We start from the raw sequence: 23,740 nt of genomic DNA on the forward strand, positions 1-23,740 counted from the left end.
TATGGCTGCACAAACAGGTTTCCAAAAAAAATTCCTGGAATAACTTTTCACGGGTAAATATGCATGTGTGAAATGTACTTATTACCGGTAGGCTAGATACGGTAATGAATGATTTAGCCTAAGTTAGTCGGTTAGATTCGTATTGTTCACGTATTTGTTTGATTAAGAGAAAGGATTAGTGTATTGATATTATTGTAATTAATTTTTATAATCACGAAATCAGACATGCTTTGCAGACTTAGCATTTACGAGCGAAGCTAACCTAACAACCCATGTTGGAAGTTTGTGTCGAGTGCTATAGAAAACTGGTGTACCGAGGTTTCTCTTAAACCGAATGCGCGTATTCGTTTGATGAAGAAAAAGAAATAGTGTATTAATATTATTGTAATTAATTTTTATAATCACGAAATCAGACTTATGCTTTACAGACTTAGTAGCTTCATTAACTCGGTCGTGAACTGACTTGACCCACTTGGTAATAAAACTTCACTTTTGTTCGCCGTTATAATCTAATTATATACTATAAACGAAGAGCCTATCAAATATTATATGGTTAAGAGCATTCCATTTTTTCTCTAAACAAAATCGGGACATCTATACGAAATACTGGCAAAAGGAAGAGAATGATAATTTGCGTTAAGAAGCAAGTTTCATTATTAAATCGAAGCAAATGGATCAACCTATAAAAGTAATTATTATAGGGTAGCATTTTTATTGGACTAGTAGCAAAATAAGGTCAAACTGTTATTTTCCTTTTTTATCATTATTGTTTGTTTAACCTTCCAGATTATCTATTAAATACCATACTGCAATTTGAAGAGCTGCCAATTTAAATAACCTGTATATATGTGATTTATCGATGACAGTTTCGTAATTTTTGCTAAAAATACGTGCATAGCGATTCTGTATTACGAAACAAACAAGAAAGTGTGAGTCCTACAAGAAATTAGGGACATATGGAATTTTTATTATCATAAGATCTTCTATAAAGTAATAGCTATTTTGCAATGTTTTGGTAGCAACAAGATGGCGTCAGGTCCATCAAACCGGCTTCACTCCGTCCAATGGTATTAAGATGCTAGTGTCTACTCTATTGTATTCTGTGCTCGTTGGAAACAGAGGTAAACACGAAGCCCGAGCTACTTGCAAAATGGCTTGTTTCTATTAAAAGAGATAAATTTGTGCCTTCACCTAACGTAAAATTGTGTTCGGCTCATTTTAAAGACACAGATTTTTTGGAAAAGTAATGGCAATATAATTTTGAAAGATGATGCTGTACCATCCCTGTTTAATTTTGCAAGCCATTTGCAAGAGATACGATATATTATCTCTGTTGTTACACTATCAATATCATTAAAAATCAATCAGTAGTTTACGACAATAAAGAATACTTAATTGTTAGTACAATTATATCAGACTGTAGAGAAATCCCACTGAGTGAATTATTTAGACTTACACATCAGTTATTAAACACAATTAGTGGAAAGATAACTTTTTGTTTTTATTATGTAAATTAATTTATCCGAAAGATAATAAAAATCGATTCAAAATCTATAGGTGATAAGTAAGTAAATAAATAAATGGCTATAATAGCTAAGCCTACTTTGTGAACTTATGATTCAGGGTTCATGATCAATATGTATAGACCTAACTAGACTAATAAATTAGCCAGCCGTGGGTTTGATCTTGTTGGAGAACATGCTATGTTTCAGATGTAAGGAAATGAATACATAATTTCCTGTGGGAACTAAATATCACTAATGGGATTCTAGGAGGGGGGAGGGAGAGGAAAGTTATTATTATCCGTTCAACCATCTTTTGGCGTTTAACAGCAAATAAACATGATCTACCTAATTAAGTGTATAAATATTTAAACATTTAATATTACATTGTAGCAGATTTTGTAACTTAATAGAGGTTATTTTTTTGTAGGTTGAAACACCACTCCGTAGGCCATTAAAATTACTTTATATTTGTGAGTGGTCTATGCTGTCATTTGCACAGCAATTTTTGTTGTTGTTTTGTTTTTGCAGATATTCCTAGTGTATTATTTTTCACTGAGGGGTTATAAATGCATATAGTTCACATACAAATAACCCGTTTATCTTTTGCCGCATATATCATTAAAAAAGCAAGGAATGTCATCTTATCGATATAACATATGTGCATAAAATTACGTACTATTATTCCGCAAGCAATGATATATATATATATATATTTAAAATAACAATATATTATGTAAAGAAATCCACTCATAAAAAGTATGTTTTTTTTTACATAATGTGATTATGTTTAGTTTTTAGGTCTTCATGTTACCTATTAATTGCAATGTATTAGGTACTGGTAGGCTACTTTTTATAGTTGATAGCATTCCCTTTATTAATTCAAGAATGACTTATAAATGCAATGAAATTTTGCTACCTTTGCACATTATATTTTGCGTGATTACTTATGTCCTGTGGTCTAAAAGTACCGGTAATATAATTTTTGATTCTCTAAAACTTAACAACAGGTCTGTACTGATTATCGCATATTTATTTCACTTAAGAATTTGATTATAATAAAAACTACATTCTATAACGTGTATGATGTAGGCCTATTTATGATGTATGAGCATGTTTTTATCAATTGCTGCGTACGTATTTTCTTTCCTTTAATGCTCTGATCCATATCAATGAAACTTTGAATATATTTATTTCGTCCTCATTTTACGTTAAACGTCGAAAATGGCCATAATCTGTCAATTTTAGATCATCACAGCGTTAAATTGTGTGATTTACGTACTGCTATTATGCGTCTGCTCTCCTACATCATGGCGGCAAGCGCAGTGTTCAATTTGCCCCGGTTTCCTCGTTCCGCGCAGCCGAGACTCAAGGGGCTTGTGTAGAGTAGGCTACATATGATCATACAGCAAGAAATGATACTGTGTAGTTTATTTGAAATTTTTTATGCCATACAGTAACTATATGTGGTTCTTATTAATTTTATTTTAAGAACCTACAAGAATTTTACACCCAGTTAATCTGATAAAAGTTATAAGTTCGAGAAATTGAGAATAAACTTAAATCCTTCTGCTTCTTACTTTCAAGTGAATCATAGTTTGAGTTATATAATTTTTCGAACTTGGATGACAATTTCAGTTTATTTTTAAATATATTTATGCATAATTTAAACTCTGTACGTATTTCCTGTGAGAAAAATCAATATTAGTAGCCTCAAAACAAGGACGTCATTTCAGTTTCAGCCAGGAGGGGCATACTATTTTTTATTGCAGATCTTATCGAATGGCGTACTCCACACTATTTTTTCAGAAATTAACTATTTTCCATACCATAAATTGGGATAAACTCGATAGTTGAAGTAAATTTGATAATAAAAGAGGAAATTTAACCCATATGAGATGCACTGAATATAATATTTTGATGTTCATTTTTTATTTTCTTAAGTACCGGCATTTTTTATTACTTTAAGCCAGAGTAGGGGTATTATAGTTTTTTTATGGTAAGTTTACCGCAATTTGCAATAGATGTTCAGTTTCCACAAGTAGGCCTACTTTTAGCTTATCCTACTTATACGATTCATTTACATGCACTTAGTACTGCTAATATGACGTACGTGCGAATAAATGAATACACAAGTTTGATGAAGAAATTTTAATTTTAATTAACAAAGAAATTGTAGAATTAGGTCGTAGGATTGCTACCATAGACCAATATTGCTAATGTCAGCACGTTCTTATGAAAAGGGCGCATGTTGTTAATAAATTTTTGATAATGTCTCTGAATAAAATAAATGTGTGTAGTGCTGTAAACTGTAGTAACAACAAATTAAAATCTTTCCGAGTCTATAGTTATTCAGATTCCCTAAAGACCAAGAGAGGTCATAAAATCATAACTCATAATCATAACCAATACAGTAGTATTATGTTCTATAAAACACTTCTTGGTTATCAGTTACCTATTCGTATGTCAGAAAGAATAGTTTAAATAAATGTGGAGACAAATGTACAATCGGCGTAATATTATTTTTAAAGTAATACAGGTTATTTGCCTTTAGGCCTACTTGTCCACCTTACGTCTTGTATTTTTTCTCTTTCAGGAGTAGAAAATACTGATAAGTTTTAGAAGATTAGATTTAATGAACAAAAGTTTCGTTTATTTTTATTTGTAGACCTACAATAATACCACACTGTGTTCATTTCATTTTGAAGAGTGGATGCTGAAAACAAGAAACTTCTGTGGAATGTTACACCTCTACGTTACATGGCATCCCCATTACTGGATGTAAAATTCATGTAGGTTTCTAAAATGGAATTATTAAGAACCATATACAGTTACTGTATGGCATAAAAATATCAAATGAACTACACAGTATCATTTCTCTGCTGTGTTATCATAATATGTACTCTACACACATTTAACTTGCCCGCCACTGGAGCGCTACTGCCACGCCAGTTGTCAAATTTTATACATATGAGTTGCGCGACTGTATGTATTAGACTGTGGTTATATCACAGTCTAGTATATACAATCACGAAGCTCAATACGTAGTAAATATGCAGCCATAGATAGTTGCTAACCACTAGGATCGCTACTATCGCCTCATTACAGACAATGCGAAATAGTCCTGCACAATTTATTGTTTCTAGTACCCTCATAAACTCAAGCTTAGTGACTGTATATACTAGACTGTGGTTATATTATGATACCGCACACACGTGTGTGTGTTTTTTAATCTTCCTTCACAGCATGTCCCATTACTTCCGTAGTAATACTACATGCTGATTTTTTACCATTGTCATTAAATCCATCCTTAGTTTACTGTTTTGATGTCACATAATTGTACCAATGGTTGAATGTTGATACTATGTAATACTATATACAGTAATTGTATTACTTTTTTTTTGTTTTAATCCCTTATATTAAAGTTTCCTACTATATAACACCTATTATTGACTAGTAATACAGCTAGTATTTCTTTACTTGACATTAAGTTGATACAATAATTTCCTAATTTTATGTTTTTTATTAGTGTTCTGATATATCCAAAATTAAATTTAAACTCAATTTCACATTTATCTTGATTGTGTCTTCTGGTATATCTTGATTTCCAGGGGGTATCATAGAAGTTGGAAATCGAAACTGTTGGAAAACTTAAGAAATTCCTTCTTGTAAGCATTGACCATTGAAGTCTTTGTTACCCTGGCCATTTTTCACCTTTCTTTCCAATTTCGTTTTTGAGGTTATTTCTTACTTTTTCTAATTTTTGGAATTCATATATAATGTGATCCACCGTTTGCTCTGGAACATTACATGTGCATTGGGGATTATCCATAATGTAGAAACGGTGATAATAGGACCTGAGCCGTCTGTGACCAGTCAAGAGGACTGCCAAGTTTGTTTGGCGTAACAGGGATGTTGATTTTTAACTTATTCCTTACCATGGGGAAGAAAGACTTGGTTATTTCTCCCTTTGTAGTCGTTTGCTATTCCCTTTTCAATTGCTCTTCACTCCTCTCTTGCCTCTGCCTCTCTTTTGCTATGTGGCTTTTGGGTATTCTCTGGTAACATTTATCCAGCTGAACTCTATATCGTCCAATTTCCATCTTCCAGGATCTCATTTTTTTTTTCCTGATGGCGTCTATTATTTCGTTGTGGTTGTTGGGGTTTCTGAGTGAGTCCAGTATATCTGTATGTACATTGCTGTAATCCTTCATTCTTGTCCAATTGTGTTCAGTTCCTTGATCTTTCCCAGAGCTTTCATAATAGCTATTTGCTCAGCCTGACTGTTGGAACATTTTTGTGTAACCGAAATTTCATTCTATGTATTCTTTAATTTTTATTTTACTAGGTTATTTTACGACGCTTTATCAACATCTTAAGTTATTTAGAGTCTGAATGAGATGAAGGTGATAATGCCATTGAAATGAATCTGGGGTCCAGCACCGAAAGTTACCTAGCATTTGCTCATATTGGGTTGAGAGAAAACCCCGGAATAAACCTCAACCAGGTAACTTGCCCCGACCGGGAATCGAACCTGGGCCACCTGGTTTCGTGGCCAGACGTGCTAATCGCTACTCCACAGGTGTGGACTCATTTTATGTATTACTTCTTGATTCGTAAGTATACACGTCTAGCATATAGGCTAGTGTGTGTGTGTGTGCGTGCGTGCGTGTGTGTGCGTGTGTGTGTGTGTGTGTGTGCGCAGCTATTGAATCATTCTTCCTTCGGATTGATATTTGAGAATTTATTTTGGGATCTATTCATTATTCTTATGTGTTTTTCCAAATTCACTCGATAATTTTGCATACATTTTGAAATTGGTTAATATTTTTGTTTATGTACAATTCAATTGTCTGTGATCCAAATTATTAAACCAAATATTTTCATTGTGGATTTCATGTCTGCTGCTTGAAATCTGTCTTCTTAATAGTTCAGACCTTACTTCCATGTAATGTCATACACGCTGGCTGGTGTCCTGTAAATATTTACATCTTGTATGTTTTAAAAGTAAGGGTTAGGAAACTCGATGTATAAGACTTGTTGTTTTTCATTAATTTTGAAACTTTTCATGACGCCCTTTTTCTTTCTACTTGAACAATTTACAATCTAAAGCACCGAAGGAATTTACTTATATTATTTTACTAATAATACATATTTTACTTTTGACTGTGTCTTTTCCTGAACATGCACTAATTTTAGTTTTACTTAAATATAGTATTTCTTTATAATTGGTGAGAGATTAAATCAATTTTGATGTGATGAAGAGAAGGGATAATACATTAAAATGATTCTACTGTTGCATATTGTAGCTTTGTTGATGTACAAAGGTCTAAAATCGTAATACCGGTACATGATAAAGAGAAGTTCGTACCTCTTACTCCAGCCGTGCTTTGCAAGTAAGCTACGATGTCTTGATTTTCTTCAACTGTCTCCAACTCTGCGAGTCTCGAACCCAATGCTCTACACATGGAAGAAGATGATTTCCAGTTTAGCTCTCTCTCACTGAAGTGATAGCAAAACGCTCCGACTCTTGAGAAATTTGCTGGACAGGGCTCTGAAATTGAAATTCATAATGAGTTATGGATTCAAATATAGTTGCTAAAATATTATATTCTCTGTTGAGATTAATACAGAATTGAAGGGTAGGCCTACACGGGAAAAACGATCAAGGTCCATCAGAAATCGAAATTGAGTTAATAATGCTATCTTATAGTGGAAAGGAAGTACTATCATGTGGTCTAGCTAGTAATCGTTCTTGACATTCCACTACGTCAATTTCTATTAAATAAACACATAGCAAAGTATTAAGTGCTTAAACTTTAAAATTCGTTTTTCTCAAAACTTTCTAAAATGGACCTTGATCGTTATTCCCGTGTACCCTTCAAATTGCAACTTGCTGACATATAATACTCTCCCTTTACACAAAAATTATCCACACAGAAGTACAACATTAGACTAGCATGCAGTCATTTCCAGTACAGCTTAGTGTTTAACGTATAGGCTATATGTGACTATATCTTTTCCATTTTAAATAATATTGCTTAATCACTCTGCTGACGGCTTCTTACTAAGGAAATTCACTTTCTGGTATTGTTACAGTTTATTCAAACATAATAGCGCCTTTTTACAACGTAAATATAGCAAAATCCAATTTAGTTTCAAGCTGGGTTCATGACTTGATGTACCTGACTACAATTCTATGATTTCTATGCATGTCATGAAACACGGACATGAAGATTAAAGATTGCTATCACAGTTCCAAACACACAATATTCTTTTTATCTAATTTTTCTGTCATGTTTTATCGTACATATGTGACAAGATACCGGTATTGTATTTTGTCATATTTGTTTATGTATTTAATGAATTTAAATACTATGATAGTCACAATCATGCCATGGTATGAAAGAAAAATTTCACAACCTCGAGCGGGAATCGAACCTGCGACTTCCTGTTCTCCGGTCAGGCGCTCTACCACTGAGCTATCGAGTTCGTCTCACCCCAAAGGCTTGGACCGGAGAACAGGAAGTCGCAGGTTCGATTCCCGCTCGAGGTTGTGAAAAAATTTTTCTTTCATACCATGGCATGATTGTGACTATAATAGTATTTAAATTCATTAATATGTCACATCAACGGACGTGTATACGTCACCAAACATCGTAAGATGAAGACTACGTTTATGTATTTATTTTTATGTCCGGCGTTATGGTCCAAGGCATTGCATTATGGAATACACACTGGTTCGAGTCCTCATGAATGAAGAGATTTCCTCATGAAATTTTGGCCAATGTATGGGACCGGTGCCCACCCAGAATCGTGATGTACTTGGGTAGTTACGATAGGTAGCGAAATCCAGCTACAATAGCCAGCTATAATGGCTGGGGATATCATCATGACAGCCACACAATACCTTCATTCTGGTTGGATGATCGTCCACCGCTGCTTTGGCATGTGGATGTGAGACTAACAGCTGGTTGGTCGGTTTGGGCCCTTAAAGGACTGTAGTGCCACAGAAATATATTCTGTATTTATTTTCATCTTTTTTTTTATAACTTTTGTTTCATTTATTGCATTCCATAGATGTTACCGGTACCACAATACAATTGATGGACAAAGCAACTGCAGAGAAGATTGTCTCTGAGTATCCTGCAGTTATCATTATAATATTTATCCATTATCGTCGTAACAGCTTATGAGGGCCTGGGATTTTAAGGTACCGTAACACAGGGTGAATAGGGACGAATTTTTACTATCTTTTATTTCTTTGTGTCAAAGAGTAAATATAATAATAAGAGTGTTTATTTGTTCACTCGTTATGAATAAAAACATAGACACACTTATTATTATATTTACTCTTTGTGACAAAGAAGTAAAAATAGTAAAAATTTGTCCCTATTCACCCCTGCGTCCCCATTCACCCCATTTTACGGCACTACAAACTATGTGTTTAGGCGCCTAAAATAGGTTCTAAAATATAAAAATAGGCTCTTAAAATAATAACATAAGGACCCCTCTTAAAATATTTAACACATTCTCAATTTTTTTATTAAGGAACTTTGTACGTTTTCAAATTTAAATAATTATTGAAAACAATAAACTATTGGAGTAAAATATTTATTCAGATTAAATTATTAAATCACAAAATAAGAGGAACACAAATATTATCAACTGATCAATATTAAAAAATTAATGGAAAGCTAATGAACACATGTTACTGAATCGAAAAATTAAAACACTTTCATTCGTAATTTGTCTTGTAATACATAAGAATAATCATCTCCAAATTGTCCACTATCAACTTTGTCTTTTGTCTCTCAGTATTTTGTTAGCCGAGAAAGAACTTTCTATACAAGACAGGTTAAGGTGGGGGCATAGCTAAATTTATATTTTTCATTTCAATATCATCAGAGAGATCTTCATTTTGGTCATTCATGCCTTGATTCACTCGCACCAGCACTGAAAAACCTAGATTTTTCAACATACTAGTTGATTAGCTCACTGAGTCGTGTAATAAACATAATAATTGTGGGCTCCTCATAAACATTGTTAAGGCCCTCCCCGGCTGCCTCCATGGTCTGTTGGTCAGCATGCTGGCTCACAGATCTGGAAGTCCCGGGTTCGATTCCCGGATTCGGCTCTCAGTGAATTTTTCTTCAGGAAGAAAAATTGCCTAGGTGTCTAGAGTTTGGAAATTTGTATGAATGTGAGTGTGTCGGGTTAATTAATATTAATTAGCCAATCTTAAAAAAATATAAAAATAAAATATATCAGGACTGTCGCTGGGCAGTAACCTGAAGATAAGTTTCAGCATCACATTGTTGACAAGTAACTCCATCTGTTAGCACAACCATAAAGTAGTAGTAGGTGCTATAGGGTTAACAACAATGGATGTTAAATATCTGGTAAGCTTCTTTGTTACTGAAATTTTACTTGGGCAAGAGAAATAAAAAAAAATCATAGTTATAAACATGTTTAATAACAATCAGTACCTTAGAAAAATGTCATTTTAAAAATAAATGCAAATTTACTTTAGACTTAATATATTAAATATATAATTTCAGAAGAATTTTATTAATTTGCAGATGTAACTAAGTCAGTGTAGTGTAATTTAATTGTTGTACAGTAGAATTCTGAGACACTGCATTTAAAGAAATTCTTGAGAGATATGTTATTTTAGTCAGAATCTAGTTTTATTAACTCTGTTATTTCAATAATATGTGATTTATCATAATTTTTCTTTCACGTAAAAAAATTTTGTATCTTCTTCTCCCTAAAAATATTTAAAATCGGGCCGGGCTCCCCTGGCGCTCTCTCATTTCCCCCTCTTGATTGGTATCCATCCCTTCGTATTTGAGAAGTTGTGAAACAGCTACAGTATTTATAACGGAAAATATTGATTGTCGGTAACTAAAATACGTAAATAGCACAAATGTGATAGAATGTTAATTGTAGAATTTAAGAATAGTCTTATTCTTTTTGCGGTAAAAATTATGAAAGTTGACAGTTTTTATAATATAAGGGAATAGGCAGGTTAGGCACTAAAATCGTGAACGAGGCGTAAACGATCCAAATAGGCATTTTAGAGTTCCTATTATATAACTCTATCAAAATGTAATGATTTTTCATGAAATATACCCTTATATATTTGCCTAAAATCTCAGGTCTGCTCATGAGATTGGTACCGGTATAATCTTTGTTGCTAAAATAAAGAACTCCAAATAAGAACTATATTTGTACATTGTTTATAACAATAACTAAACTCCAAAAGGAAATAACATTTCAATGGATACCTAGTCATTGTGGTATACCTGGAAACGAGAAAGTCGATAATATTGCAAAACAGGCAACACATTTGCAACCAAGAACCAACTCTTCAAGTGATATCTCTATCCAGTGCTTTTGCTTCAGTAAAGTCTCATTTTATAAACCTATGGATCAACAATTGGCTCTCTTCTGACAAAGGAAAAATTTTACAATCTGTGCAAAAGAAACCAAATGACCTGGAAATGTACAAAAACTTGCCCAGACAGGTTCAAACATTTTTAACAAGAGCCAGAACAGATCACATTGTCACATAATTGTACCTACACCGATTTCACATTTCTGATAATCCTACTTGTCTGTGGTGTAATAATCATGATGAATGAATTTAAACAATCATGCCATGGTACGAAAGAAAAATTTCACAACCTCGAGCGGGAATCGAACCTGCGACTTCCTGTTCTCCGGTCAGGCGCTCTACCACTGAGCTATCGAGTTCGTCTCACGCCAAAGCCTTGGAATTATTCTTTCATACTGGCGACTCTGTTATAGAGTACTATCCATAGCGTCTGATCTAGTCAGCACTGCTTATGGGTTGAAAGAAACTTTTACAAATGTAATCTTCATCTTACGATGTTTGGTGACGTATGCACGTCCGTTGATGTGACATATTAATGACGGACGTGCATACGTCACCAAATATCGTAAGATGAAGATTAAATCATGATTAAGTTCTGGAAGACATTCTTCTATACTGTCCATCCTTAAACCACAAAAGAAGTAATTTAAAATCATCAGTGCCAGTTGCAGAAGACACACCCCTGCAGTATATATTGACTACACTCCAACAGGCATCTATAATGAACACCGATCAAAATACCCCTCATTTCTCGTGAAAAACAACAACTATAGTGAATTTTATGTTGTCAGCAAACAGCTGGATATATTAAGAAGATAGATTGATAACAATAACTAAAGCATTTAAGAGAGAAACATTTTAAATGGGGAAAAACTTGCCTTGGTTTTTGTTGCTGTTGGCCATGAGATGGTAAAGTAGCTCTTCTGTCCTTCTTAACCTCTTCTCCATAAAGTCCACTCTATACACCAATTTTTCAATTGCACCCAGAAGGTATAGATCTGTTTCTGTGACCTCCTTGCCACCACCTCCTGAAGAGTCTGTTGGTCTTGAAGGCTTTTCTCCTGGCCGTGACACCACATACGGATGTTTCATTACTTTCTGGTCACGGGTGATTGCTGTCAGAGCCAGTTCCTCTAATATTGGTGACCAGATGCCCTCAGTTGTAAATGTTCTCTCGTTGGATGCATCATCAACAAGTTCCATTGTTGAAGTACTGGAATCTGATGTCTTAGTGACTGGTTTTAAGAAAGAGAAATTCAGTTTTATTGAATTGCTATTAGGATAAAGTTTCAGTATACACACCACTGAGATATACAGGGGATTGACTATAGAATTCCTATTATTTTTTATTTGATGTAAGTTAACTCGTACAATTGAAATTACTATTGGGATTAATTTCATTTCCTACTGCTTCCAAATGTGTTTTATCTCTGTTTACAGCAGAATGTATTTTATTAATCTTTCATTGTATTTTTCTTGACAATTTAAATAATAACTTAAATTCTTACATATAAAGACAATCCATCAATTTTTTATACCGTAACCAGAAAATACAGTACCGGTATGTGTAGAGCTAATTCATATAATAATAAAAGATCGTGACAACGCTTTTTAGTTCTTTTAGCACTCTGATTATTATATTATTTATGTATTTGTTATATTAAGAATTTTAGATAAGGGCGCAAATAGCCATAGTAGCTGACGCGCCCTTCTTAAACCCTACTACTACTACTACTACTATAATAATGTAATTTCCGTATATTTATTATTATTATTATTATTATTATTATTATTATTATTAAACAATAACTTAAATTCATATCTCCAATTCTCACATAAAAAGACAATAGATAAATTTATAACCAGAAAATACAGTACCACTATGTGTAGGGCTAATTTATATAATATAATTTATGTAGCCTATATGTATTACTTTATTTTATTTTAGTAGGTTATTTTACGACGCTTTATCAACAGCTTAGGTTATTTAGCATCTGAATGAGATGAAGGTGATAATGCCGGTGAAATGAGTCCGGGATCCAACACCGAAAGTTGCCCAGCATTTGCTCATATTGGGTTGAGGGAAAATCCCGGAAAAACCTCAACCAGGTAACTTGCCCTGACCGGGAATCGAATCCGGGCCACCTGGTTTCGCGGCTAGACACACTAACCGTTATTCCACAGGTGTGGACTGTATGTATTATTGTTATTGTTGTTGTTATTATTATTATTATTATTATTATTATTATTATTATTATTATTACTACTACTAACATTATTATTAAACCATAACTTAAATTCATATTGTAAATTCTTACATGAAAAGACAATACATAAATTTATGACCAGAAAATACAGTACCGGTATATAGGGCTAATTTATATAATAACTAGTGGCTTGTGCAGCAAATGCTGCAAACTGAGTTCAGTAGAAGTTCAAATTAAAATTTTTTCAAATTTATTTCTAATGAAGAATACTGGTACCAGGTATTTTGGAAGTTATTTGCTTCCATAATAATGAAACATGCCATTCTGAATGGTTTTTTTAATGCTAAATACATTTTATTGAACCTAATTTCAATGAGAAAATGCAAGTAACAATGTCAGGACAATCAGTCGGTTTTTCATGTGGGAGTGAAGCAGTAGCTATTTCAGGTCATTGCAGATTGTAAATGAGAGTTAAGAAAATATCAGGTTTTCCATCCTTTCCAACAATAGACATAGCGTCTTGGTACCGGTATAGCTGCTGCATGTTTCGCGAACTACCTTGAAATATAGAGGGTAGAATCATTTTATCCTGCCAAGAGATCTTGCTGAAGTGATCGGGACACTACAAAATTTTGTAGACCTCTTATTTTATCAGTAAGCAATACCTCTTGTTCTTCCCTTAGGCATTATAATTTTTGCGCTTCCTTCAGACAATACTGAAGAGAATCACACATATAAATATCTATACCACTTACAAATGGCTTTTAAGGAACTCGGAAGTTCATTGCCGCTCTCACATAAGCCCACTATCGTTCCCTATCCTGTGCAAGATTAATCCAACCTCTGCACCTCTCTCAAATCCATTTTAATATTATCCTCCATGTAGGCCTACGTCTGCCTCCCTCGTTATTTCCCTTCAGGTCTTCCAACAAACACTCTATATCAATTTCTAGATTAACCCATACGTGCTACATGCTCTGCCATCTCAAACGTCTGGATTTAATGTTCCTAATTATGTTAGATGCAGAATACAATGCGTGTAGTTCTGCATTGTGTAACTTTTGCCATTCTCCTATAACTTCATCCCTCTTAGCCCAAAATATTTTCCTAAGCATCTTATTTTCGAACACCCTTAATCTCTCTTCCTCTCTCAAGGTGAGAGTCCAAGTTTCACAATCATAAAGAACAACCAGTAGCATAACTGTTTTATAAATCCTAACTTTCAGCTTTAAATATTTACACCACACCGCCATTAAATATATGGAAAAGATTCATACCACTTGATTAATAAGTATAAAATATTTAATTTTAATAACAATGTTGTTATCTTACGTAAGTTTTGTATAGACTACTATGTAGCCGTCAATAAATATTACAAAAATGAAGGTCTGACTTCAGATATTCTCTACACCTACTTATGTAACCCCAAAAGGTTTCACTTTCATATCATCAATAAAGCATTAATCTATATAATTAGTGATAAATACTTACATCATGGCATTCAATATAATAATATTTCATTTTTAATGGTAATAATGTTATCAAATATTCTTAAGTTTTGTAGTTTTTAATATCTAATACACAGACAGCTGTATTCAGAAAATTACACACCTGAGAATCTGTAAATTCTTTTTAGTAAGTCTTGAAGTTTTTAATAACCAATATTACAGAAACATTCTGGGAAAATTACACAAATGAAGATCGACATATTGGCGTTGTGATGTCAGAGAACCTGAGCCATCTGAACTCTAAATATGCCAGCAATCCTGCAGCTCGTAACCTTCTTGTGATATTGTTTATTGTGGTGTGTTTGTGTTTTGTTTTATTCAGAAAACCTATTATTTCTCAAAACTGACGACAGATGGATTTTGGAAAATACAAAATGATGTACGAAAATTGACATTTCACTGAAAACTACTATTTTTCTGAAAAACCTTGGGTTCCAAGCTTCAAAATGAGGTGTCATTTATTAAAATCCATTCAGCCGTTTTTCCCGTAATTTCCATTACCAGTTCAAATTATATATATGTATATATATATATATATATATATATATATAAATCATAAAGAACAACCGGTAGCATAACTGTTTTATAAATCCTAAATTTCAGCTCTAATTATCTACACCACACCGCCATTAAATATATAGAAAAGACCCATACCACTTGATTAACAAGTATAAAAATATTTCATTTTTAATAACAATATTGTTATCTTACGTAAGTTTTGTATAGACTACTAGATAGCCGTCACTCAATAAATATAACAGAAATGAAGGTCTAACTTCAGATATTCTCTTAAAAAATGTATACTTATTATTGTTAAACAATAACTTAAATTGATATCTTAAATTCTTACATAAAAAGACAATTCATCAATTTATAACCAGAAAATACAGTACCGGTACCAATATGTGTAGAACTAATTTATATAATAATATAATTTATACAGAGTGATATATATTATATACGTAGAACTAACACATTTCTCTCTTTCGTTATTTCAGAAAGAATGATGCTAGCCACAATTTGTTATACTAGTAATTCTCAAATGTAGACTATCTTTGGGAGATTAGTAAACCTCTATAGAAAATGTTGAAAATTCTTTATTTATTCGACTGGAAATTCACTTAATGACCAGTTTTTAATATCAAATTAAGCAGGAGTTTTGATTCCGTGTCACGAGATGTGCAAACGTTTATTCTTTATTCCTTATTGTTGACAGCTGTTTTTGACATTTTGTCTTAGTCACTGAAAATGCAGTAGCCTACACATTAAATCAACGACTCTTCCTTGTGAAGCAATACTGCTGGATTACGAATTCAATCACAGCTACTTAAAGGCATACCAGAGAGAATTTAGTGTTCGTAATCCCCCCAAAGAAACACAATACTGGGACTGGTAAACAAATTGGAAACAACTGGATTTCTAAAAGAATAATAATTTTGATGGCAATAACATTTATTTATATATAATATACAGAATAAAGAATAAATATCTGCGCATTTCGTGAGAGGGAATCAAAACCCCTGCTTAATTTGACATTAAAAACTGGTCATTAAGTGAATTTCCAGACGAATAAGTATAGAATTTTTAACATTTGCTATAGAGGTTAGTAGCCTAATCTCCCAAAGATACTCTGCACTTGAGATATAGCAAATTGTGGCTAGCATCATTCGTTTTGAAATAAAGAAAGAAAGAAAGAAATGTGTTAGTTCTATATAAATCACTCTGTATATTTATTATTATTATTATTATTATTATTATTATTATTATTATTATTATTATTATTAAACAATAACTTAAATTCCTTTAAATTCATGTCTTAAATTTATACATAAAAAGACAATACTTCAATTTATAACCAGAAAATACAGTATCGATATGTATAGAGCTAAATTATATACGTAATATTATTTATGAACCTATACTTATACAGACTGATTCAAAAGTCCGACGACTTCGTTATTAGTGCAGATAGCGAAAAATAGAAAGAGGGAAAGTTGTTGGAAATATGTGGTTTTCAGTCTAATGTGTTTGAATTTTCAATGTAGAATACACCGTTGAGGCTGTACGCTAGTACGACACCTGCTAGTCTGAATGATGCAAAATTAGTAGCTTTTCCGCTAGTTTTACCGGATTTTTTAGACATGTTGTGTATCGGGTAAATTACGAAATGATGACTATAATTAGCAGTGTTGCCAACACAAGTTCAGGGAAAACCATAGGCAAGAAAGATATTCCCCTGAACTTTTATGCTATCAACGTAAAGAAATGTTTCTTTGCACTGTGAGAAGTTAAGTAACCACTAAACTCTGCATGTCAACTATTTTTCTCCGTTAAGTAATATGCACCTAAAATCCGATAGAAATAGAGAAAAGCCACTAATTTAACAGCATTGGACTGGCAAGTGTGTCGTACTAGTGGACAGCCTCAACGCAGTGGCGACCGATTGACTGAGGCAAGTGAGGCCCGGCCTCAGTCACTTGGCTTAACTGAAATCAAATTTTGTGTTTTTATGTAATGTATTAGTTATTTGAATGAAGGATATATCGCTGTAGAAGCATTTGAAAACTTTATGATGTAGATAGACCTGTTTTGCAGTAAAATTTTTTCCTGAGGCCAGGATCGCTCGTGCCGGGTCCGCTTCTGCATTTCGTGTGTCTTCGCGGGCTTTTGACGTTGAGCTTAAAACGTTGTGGCTGAGGGACAATTCGTCTGGTCTCGTGGCCTGGTCAGGTTTCACTCCTCCCATCCATGGGTCGGCCTCAAGGGTAGAGTGGGGTGGGAATAGTAATGGCGACTTCTCTTCCTAAATAGGCTATAAGTAACAAAAATTCTAGCTCTTTGGCAGGCAGAGACCCACACTATTCTCTCCCCTTATGTCTTAGTTTATGACTTAAGCGAGGGTGTTGTACTATTGTACTTCGTAGTACAGTAGTGAATCTGAGCCAATGTTGTTATGTATTTCGGGAAAATATAAACAGAAACAAATGCGAGAAATAATGCTGATGTAGTTAATTCATTGTTAGAGTGTCCTTTTTCGAGAAGAAATAATATTGAAAGAAAGGAAGTTTTAAATAAAGAGAGAGCCTACCGGGATATACCTACTACATCGCTGACAATTTTTCTGACAGATAATCTTAAAACGTGAGTTTCTATTGCATCCTGGTATGGGCAACATAAATGGTTAAGTGGTAATGTGGTGCAAAATAAACTTCTCTGTTGGCCTTGTTTGTTGCTGTTAAAGGAAAAAAAAATATATAAAAAGAAAAGAAAGAAAGGGAAATTTCAACACATAATATGGGTTGCTTCATCACACTGAAACAATCACTGAAACTCGCAGCGTAACAGCTTATTTGGTGAGTGAAATTATTATTTTTCATTACTAATAATAATAATAATAATAATAATAATAATAATAATAATAATAATAATAATAATAATAATAATGATAATAATAATAATAATAATAATACAGTAATAATGATATAAATAATATAATAAGAATAATAATTAATATCATAAATAGACATTTTCTATCAGAGACACTTAAACTAGTTGCATCTGGCCTCACCGAGGATTTCGATCACCGGCCGCTACTGCCTCAACGGTGTATTCTATGTTGAAAATTGAAGCACATTGCACTTTTATGGTTTTTATGCTTCACCTTGTTGAAACTGCATTTGTTTGCCTCGTCTTAACCGTGACAGCGCTTTTTAGTCCTTTTAAGCATTTTGTTTATTGTGCTGTGTTCGTGTTTATTGAATGATTTTAGATAAGGGTGCAAATAGCCATAGTAGCTGACGTGCCCTTTTTAAACCCCACTAACTAACTAACTTGAAGCACATTGGATTCAAAACTATATATTTCCAACTACTTCCTCCTCTTTCCATTTTTTGCTATCTGCACTAATAATGGAATTTGTCTATGTCGCCGGACTTTTGAATCACTGTGTATAACACTTTATTTTCTGTTGTTTATAATGAGGTTTTATTTATTTGTGTCTGGTTTCGTCGTTTCATTATGGATTAGTGACCGAAGTACTTGCAACACCAGTATTACATTACGTATTTATTTTGTATTACAGAAATACATTTCTTAAAGTCATTAATAATTTGGAACCGTTAATTACAATACAAATGCCCGCTTTAAGTTTTGTTGTAAACCAATGCGCAAGAATCCGGGTTGCTAGGACGGATGTGACGAAACCATTAAAGACTGTGCAAGTATGTGCGAATGCATCTGAATAGAAAGCCAAGGGAAATCCCCACGCGAATATGCAAGATTATTAGGCGGTTCCTCTAGGCAGGTGTCAGGAACGATCTGACTTTCTCTTCGAATACAGAACACGACATTTCTTTGCGGAATTACTGTTGTTAGTTTTCAGTCGACGACATGTAGGTTGAAGTAATGTAGTCACATGTTCCCTACAGATTTTACACACACTTAAATTACGCACGCACACAAACACACTAATTCACTGAAATATTGCGAAGTTCAAGCCCTTGCCATTAAGAATAGCAAACTGATAAAGGATACTATTATATGAGTTGTATTATAACTCCATTTTTCATTTACATTATCAACATCATCTCTGGTACTATAGCCCTTCGAGTTTATCCTTACCTCCTTTAGAATAGCTCACTAAGCAACGAACCTTGGATTCAGGTCTGAAGTTTTGTTCAAACTTACCATAATTTAACATCACAGAACATAAAATAAGAAAGTTGGAGAAATGAAACTGTACGAAGAGTAAGAGCAACCAAAAATACTCAACATTTATTAATAAATGTATACATGTGGTCCATTAGTGGCACTGATAACATCCAGCCTCAAATTATGTTCTTTTCAACGTGCCGTTATATCTATCACATCACAGATGTGCGCTTGTAATGTTGGGATGTCACGCATATACAGAGCCCTTAATTTACCCCTACAAAAGAAAATCCAGTGAGGTAAAGTCGGGTGAACGTGATGATGAGAGTGTTCCGTCCAATCCAGCAACCTGGAAATGTGCGATTGATATATTCTAAACTGCAGACTCCAATATAGATAAGCACATCCTGTTGAAAGAATACATTGAGCTGCAAGTCAGCTATTCGGGGATACACAAAATATTTCAGTATGTCAAGCTAAGCAGAGCCAGCTACTGTTACTTCACACAAAATGGATGGACCGACAATCGCGTATCTCGAATTGCACGTGTGAATTTTGCGAACCCCAGAGCCGAACAAACTCACGTACAAAATGAAAACATCAGATGCAGCTCAAGACTGAACGCTTAGGCTCGTAACACACTATAACGAGAAATATGTAATGCGTTTGTCGAGGTATGGAAAATGCTTTCCTTTAGCACAGAGTAACACTCGAATTAAGGCATAGCTGACATTGGTTAGCTAGCGATTTTTTAAACATAGCTACTACCCCCATCACCCGTATTTCCCGCTCCCACAGGAACATAACCTAATTGTAGCCTATAAAATTTATATTACGTCAATAAAATTGAACAATTAATAGGAAGTCAGCTGTTCAAATTTATATAACTTTATTTTTGTCAGTTCATATCAAACTGCTTTCCGTATGGCGTAGTAAAATTCATGTTTTAATTATCAGTACAGAGATGGCTCCACAATGTAGCAACACATTTTCCGTTGTAATGTGAAGACCAAAGCATTGCTAGCTTTCTCCAAACTATTACATAGTTCATAGTTCTGCACAAACGGCGCTCATCGAGTGTGTATCCACGCAGCTATCTGGTGTAGTGTGTATTATCAGTAGCTATTTCACTTTGCCTATCTACGGCTACATAATGGAGGAATCTAAAAGACGGAAAAGTGATCATCAGTCAAATTCTTTTAATATTGCATGGGAAAATACTTATTTTTACACAGCAGCTGGTATCCAATACTCAGTGCCTTATCTCCCACAAAAGTTTGAAAGAAAGAGGAAAACATAATATAATGTGTCATTCCCAGTCCACACATACAGATGCGATGGTTTTGTTGGTGAAGATCGCAGTAAAGAGGTTCAGGAGTTGAAAGTTGCATTATTACATGAGAATTTATTAATCTTCAACAATTTAAATACTGTAGTTCTCTTCATGGAAAAGGCCGCTCATTGTTGATATGTTGAATACATTACGTAATTTCAGTCGTAAACTTACACGAAAGTAATATGGCTCACTTTCGAACAATAGAAACTGCTCGTAATGAAGTCATGTTAAACGATTATGTGCAAATATTAATTGAAATTCAAAATGAATTTAATTCTAGGTTCCAAGATCTTGTCTTATTTGGAAAGGAGTTTAAAGTTGTCATAATAAATTCCTTCAACACCAATTCAAACAGTGTCATACGATTTACAGATTGGCCTGGTTGGCGCAGTTGGTATAGCGCTGGCCTTCAATGCCTGAGATTATGGGTTCGATTCTGGGCCAGGTCGATATGCTTAAATGCGACAGGCTCATGTCAGTAGATTTACTGGAATGTAAAAGAACTTCTTGGGACAACATCCCGGCACACCGGCGACACTGATATAACCTCGGCAGTTGCGAGCGTTATTAAATAAAACATAACATTTAACGATTTACAGCTTGAACTTATTGATCTTCAATGTGACCTAAGGGCTAAAGACCATTTGAATAATACTACTAGCCTGGTTGAGTTTTACAAGACTAAACCTCAGCAATAATATCCACAGTTACATAGGATGACTGTGAAAATGATTGCTATGTTTGGCTCAATATTTATATTTGTGAGCAACTCTTTTCTATTATCAACTTTAATAAAGGCAGGCATCGAACATCATTCTTTAACTGATGTTTCATTAGATCAGTACTGTTCCTTTCAGCTGCCAACAGCATAAAACCCCGTTTTGATGTACTGATAAATAAAATCATGACAAAATGATATTGTATATTTAAGTAGATATAGAGTTTTTATTATTTTCGTAAAATAAATATTTCTTAATTAATTAATAATAATCCAAGATAGGTTTTTAAACACTGAACGGGAATTCATTTCATGAACCCTCGTACTATTACTTTCTTTTGTGTACATTTTGTACGAGATCACCCCTTCTTCTAGTCCACCCTTATATAATACAGAGCGCAGCTAATACCTGCATTCCGCTCATGAGCTGTGAACCGGCTCGGAGAGCGCAAACCTTGTGCAGGCCTGGTGTAGTGTGTTACGGGCCTAAAGTGTGCTCTGTTGAAAGATAAGATTTTCGGGCCATTTTTCTTCTGTGAAAAAACAATATCTTGACATGGAGGAAAAGATCGCATGTCTCCCAGTAGATGATCTACAACCCAATGCATTCTAATAAGATGATGGATTTCGCCAATATTGGAGTCTGGAGTTCGAGCCTTTCAATAACACATCTGCAGGTCGCTGGATCCGAAGAATTGACCAATATCATAGCCACCACGCTCACCCGATGTCTCTCCACTGGATTTTTTTTTTTGCGAATTTACATTAGAGACCAAATGTGTATCTGCCTAATCTCTCAAATTTACGAGTGATAATTACGGCAAAAATGGATATACTGGAAAGAACATGACAAGAAATTGGTTGTTAGTGCCATTAGTGGATGATGTATGGTGATTTAATAATAGATGTTCATTTCTAAATTTCTCTTGCATTTACTGCAGTTTCATTTTCCCAATTTTCGTACTTTATATTTTATGAAATAATGTCAAAATATAGTAGGTTCGAACAGAAAACGATGTATTACTTGAGATTTTTTTACTTCATAATTAATGTGTTAAGTGCCTCTTACGCACTGTCACTAGGGCATTTAAATGTTTCCGCTCAGAAATGGTACGGGGCGTGTAGAGTTGTTATCAATGGTTTTGATATTACTGCACCCTTATATTAATCCATTTAAAATGAGTGAAATTACACAGAAAAACAGTGATAAATCGGATTTAAAACTTTCATAGCATTCAAAGTGGTGTGAAATTTTTGGGTTTTTGCACTGCGTCATAGGTGAAAAAGAAAACATCCAACGTTCTTGTTTCTTATCAGGGAAGACAGCATAGAGCAATTTCCTGTTGGATCCGTTATCAGATTAGGCTACGTAATTCAACCCGAGCTGAAAGTTCTTGGTAACAGATCCAGCATAAACTTGTCTTTCCTTGAAAAAGAGACAGAACTTTGAACGTTTCCTCACCTACCTCGTATGATATGATAAAAAAAACTCCAAGAAAAATTATAGTTATGTTTAGAGTCATTTGAAAGCATTGCAGCCTTCTCTTTAGCCAATAATTGTAGGTTATATACTCACCATTTCCATAAACTCCTAATACGAGTAGGCACATGACAGCTAGCGACATTCTTAGTGACATCAGCATTTTCAAGGAGAGGCAGCAGTCGATATCATCCTGTAATACATGGGGAAATTATGATATCAAATATTAGTTGTCTGACATAGAGTCATTTGTTAATACTCGCATCCTCCGCGGATTGCATATAAAATGATTTAATTGGTTAATAATAATAACTTACTTACTTATGGCTTTTAAGGAACCCGGAGGTTCATTGCCGCCCTCACATAAGCCCGCCATCGGTCCCTGTCCAGAGCAAGATTAATCCAGTCCCTACCATCATATCCCACCTCCCTCAAATCCATTTTAATATTATCCTCCCATCTACGTCTCGGCCTTATTCTCTCCGGTCTCCCAACTAACACTCTATATGCATTTCTGGATTCACCCATACGTGCTACATGCCCTGCCCATCTTAAACGTCTGGATTTAATGTTCCTAATTATGTCAAATGAAGAATACAATGCGTGCAGTTCTGCGTTGTGTAACTTTCTCCATTCTCCTGTAGCTTCATCCCTCTTAGCACCAAATATTTTCCTAAGAATCTTATTCTCAGACACTCTTAATCTATGTTCCTCTCTCAAAATGAGAGTCCAAGTTTCACAACCATACAGAACAACCGATAATATAACTGTTTTATAAATTCTAACTTTCAGATTTTTTGACAGCAGACTAGATGACAAAAGCTTCTCAACCGAATAATAGCATGCATTTTCCATATTTATTCTGCGTTTAATTTCCTTCCAAGTGTCATTTATATTTGTTACTGTTGCTCCAAGATATTTGAATTTTTCCACCTCTTC

The 23,740-nt window shown here is 34.1% G+C and overlaps 1 protein-coding gene across 1 annotated transcript in view; it reads right to left on the reverse strand.

The window, feature by feature from the left end:
* Nucleotides 1-23,740, reverse strand: part of LOC138702793 (uncharacterized) — a 46,448-nt gene that overhangs the window by 14,937 nt on the left and 7,771 nt on the right. Inside the window, exons 3-5 of the mRNA XM_069830090.1 lie at nucleotides 22,898-22,994; nucleotides 11,781-12,137; nucleotides 6,874-7,056 (exon numbers count right to left, since the gene is read on the reverse strand). Coding sequence (XP_069686191.1) covers nucleotides 6,874-7,056; nucleotides 11,781-12,137; nucleotides 22,898-22,994 — 637 coding nt within the window. The remainder of the gene's footprint in view (nucleotides 1-6,873; nucleotides 7,057-11,780; nucleotides 12,138-22,897; nucleotides 22,995-23,740) is intronic.

Source organism: Periplaneta americana, chromosome 7 (genome assembly GCF_040183065.1).
Source record: "Periplaneta americana isolate PAMFEO1 chromosome 7, P.americana_PAMFEO1_priV1, whole genome shotgun sequence".
NCBI lineage: Eukaryota > Metazoa > Arthropoda > Insecta > Blattodea > Blattidae > Periplaneta > Periplaneta americana.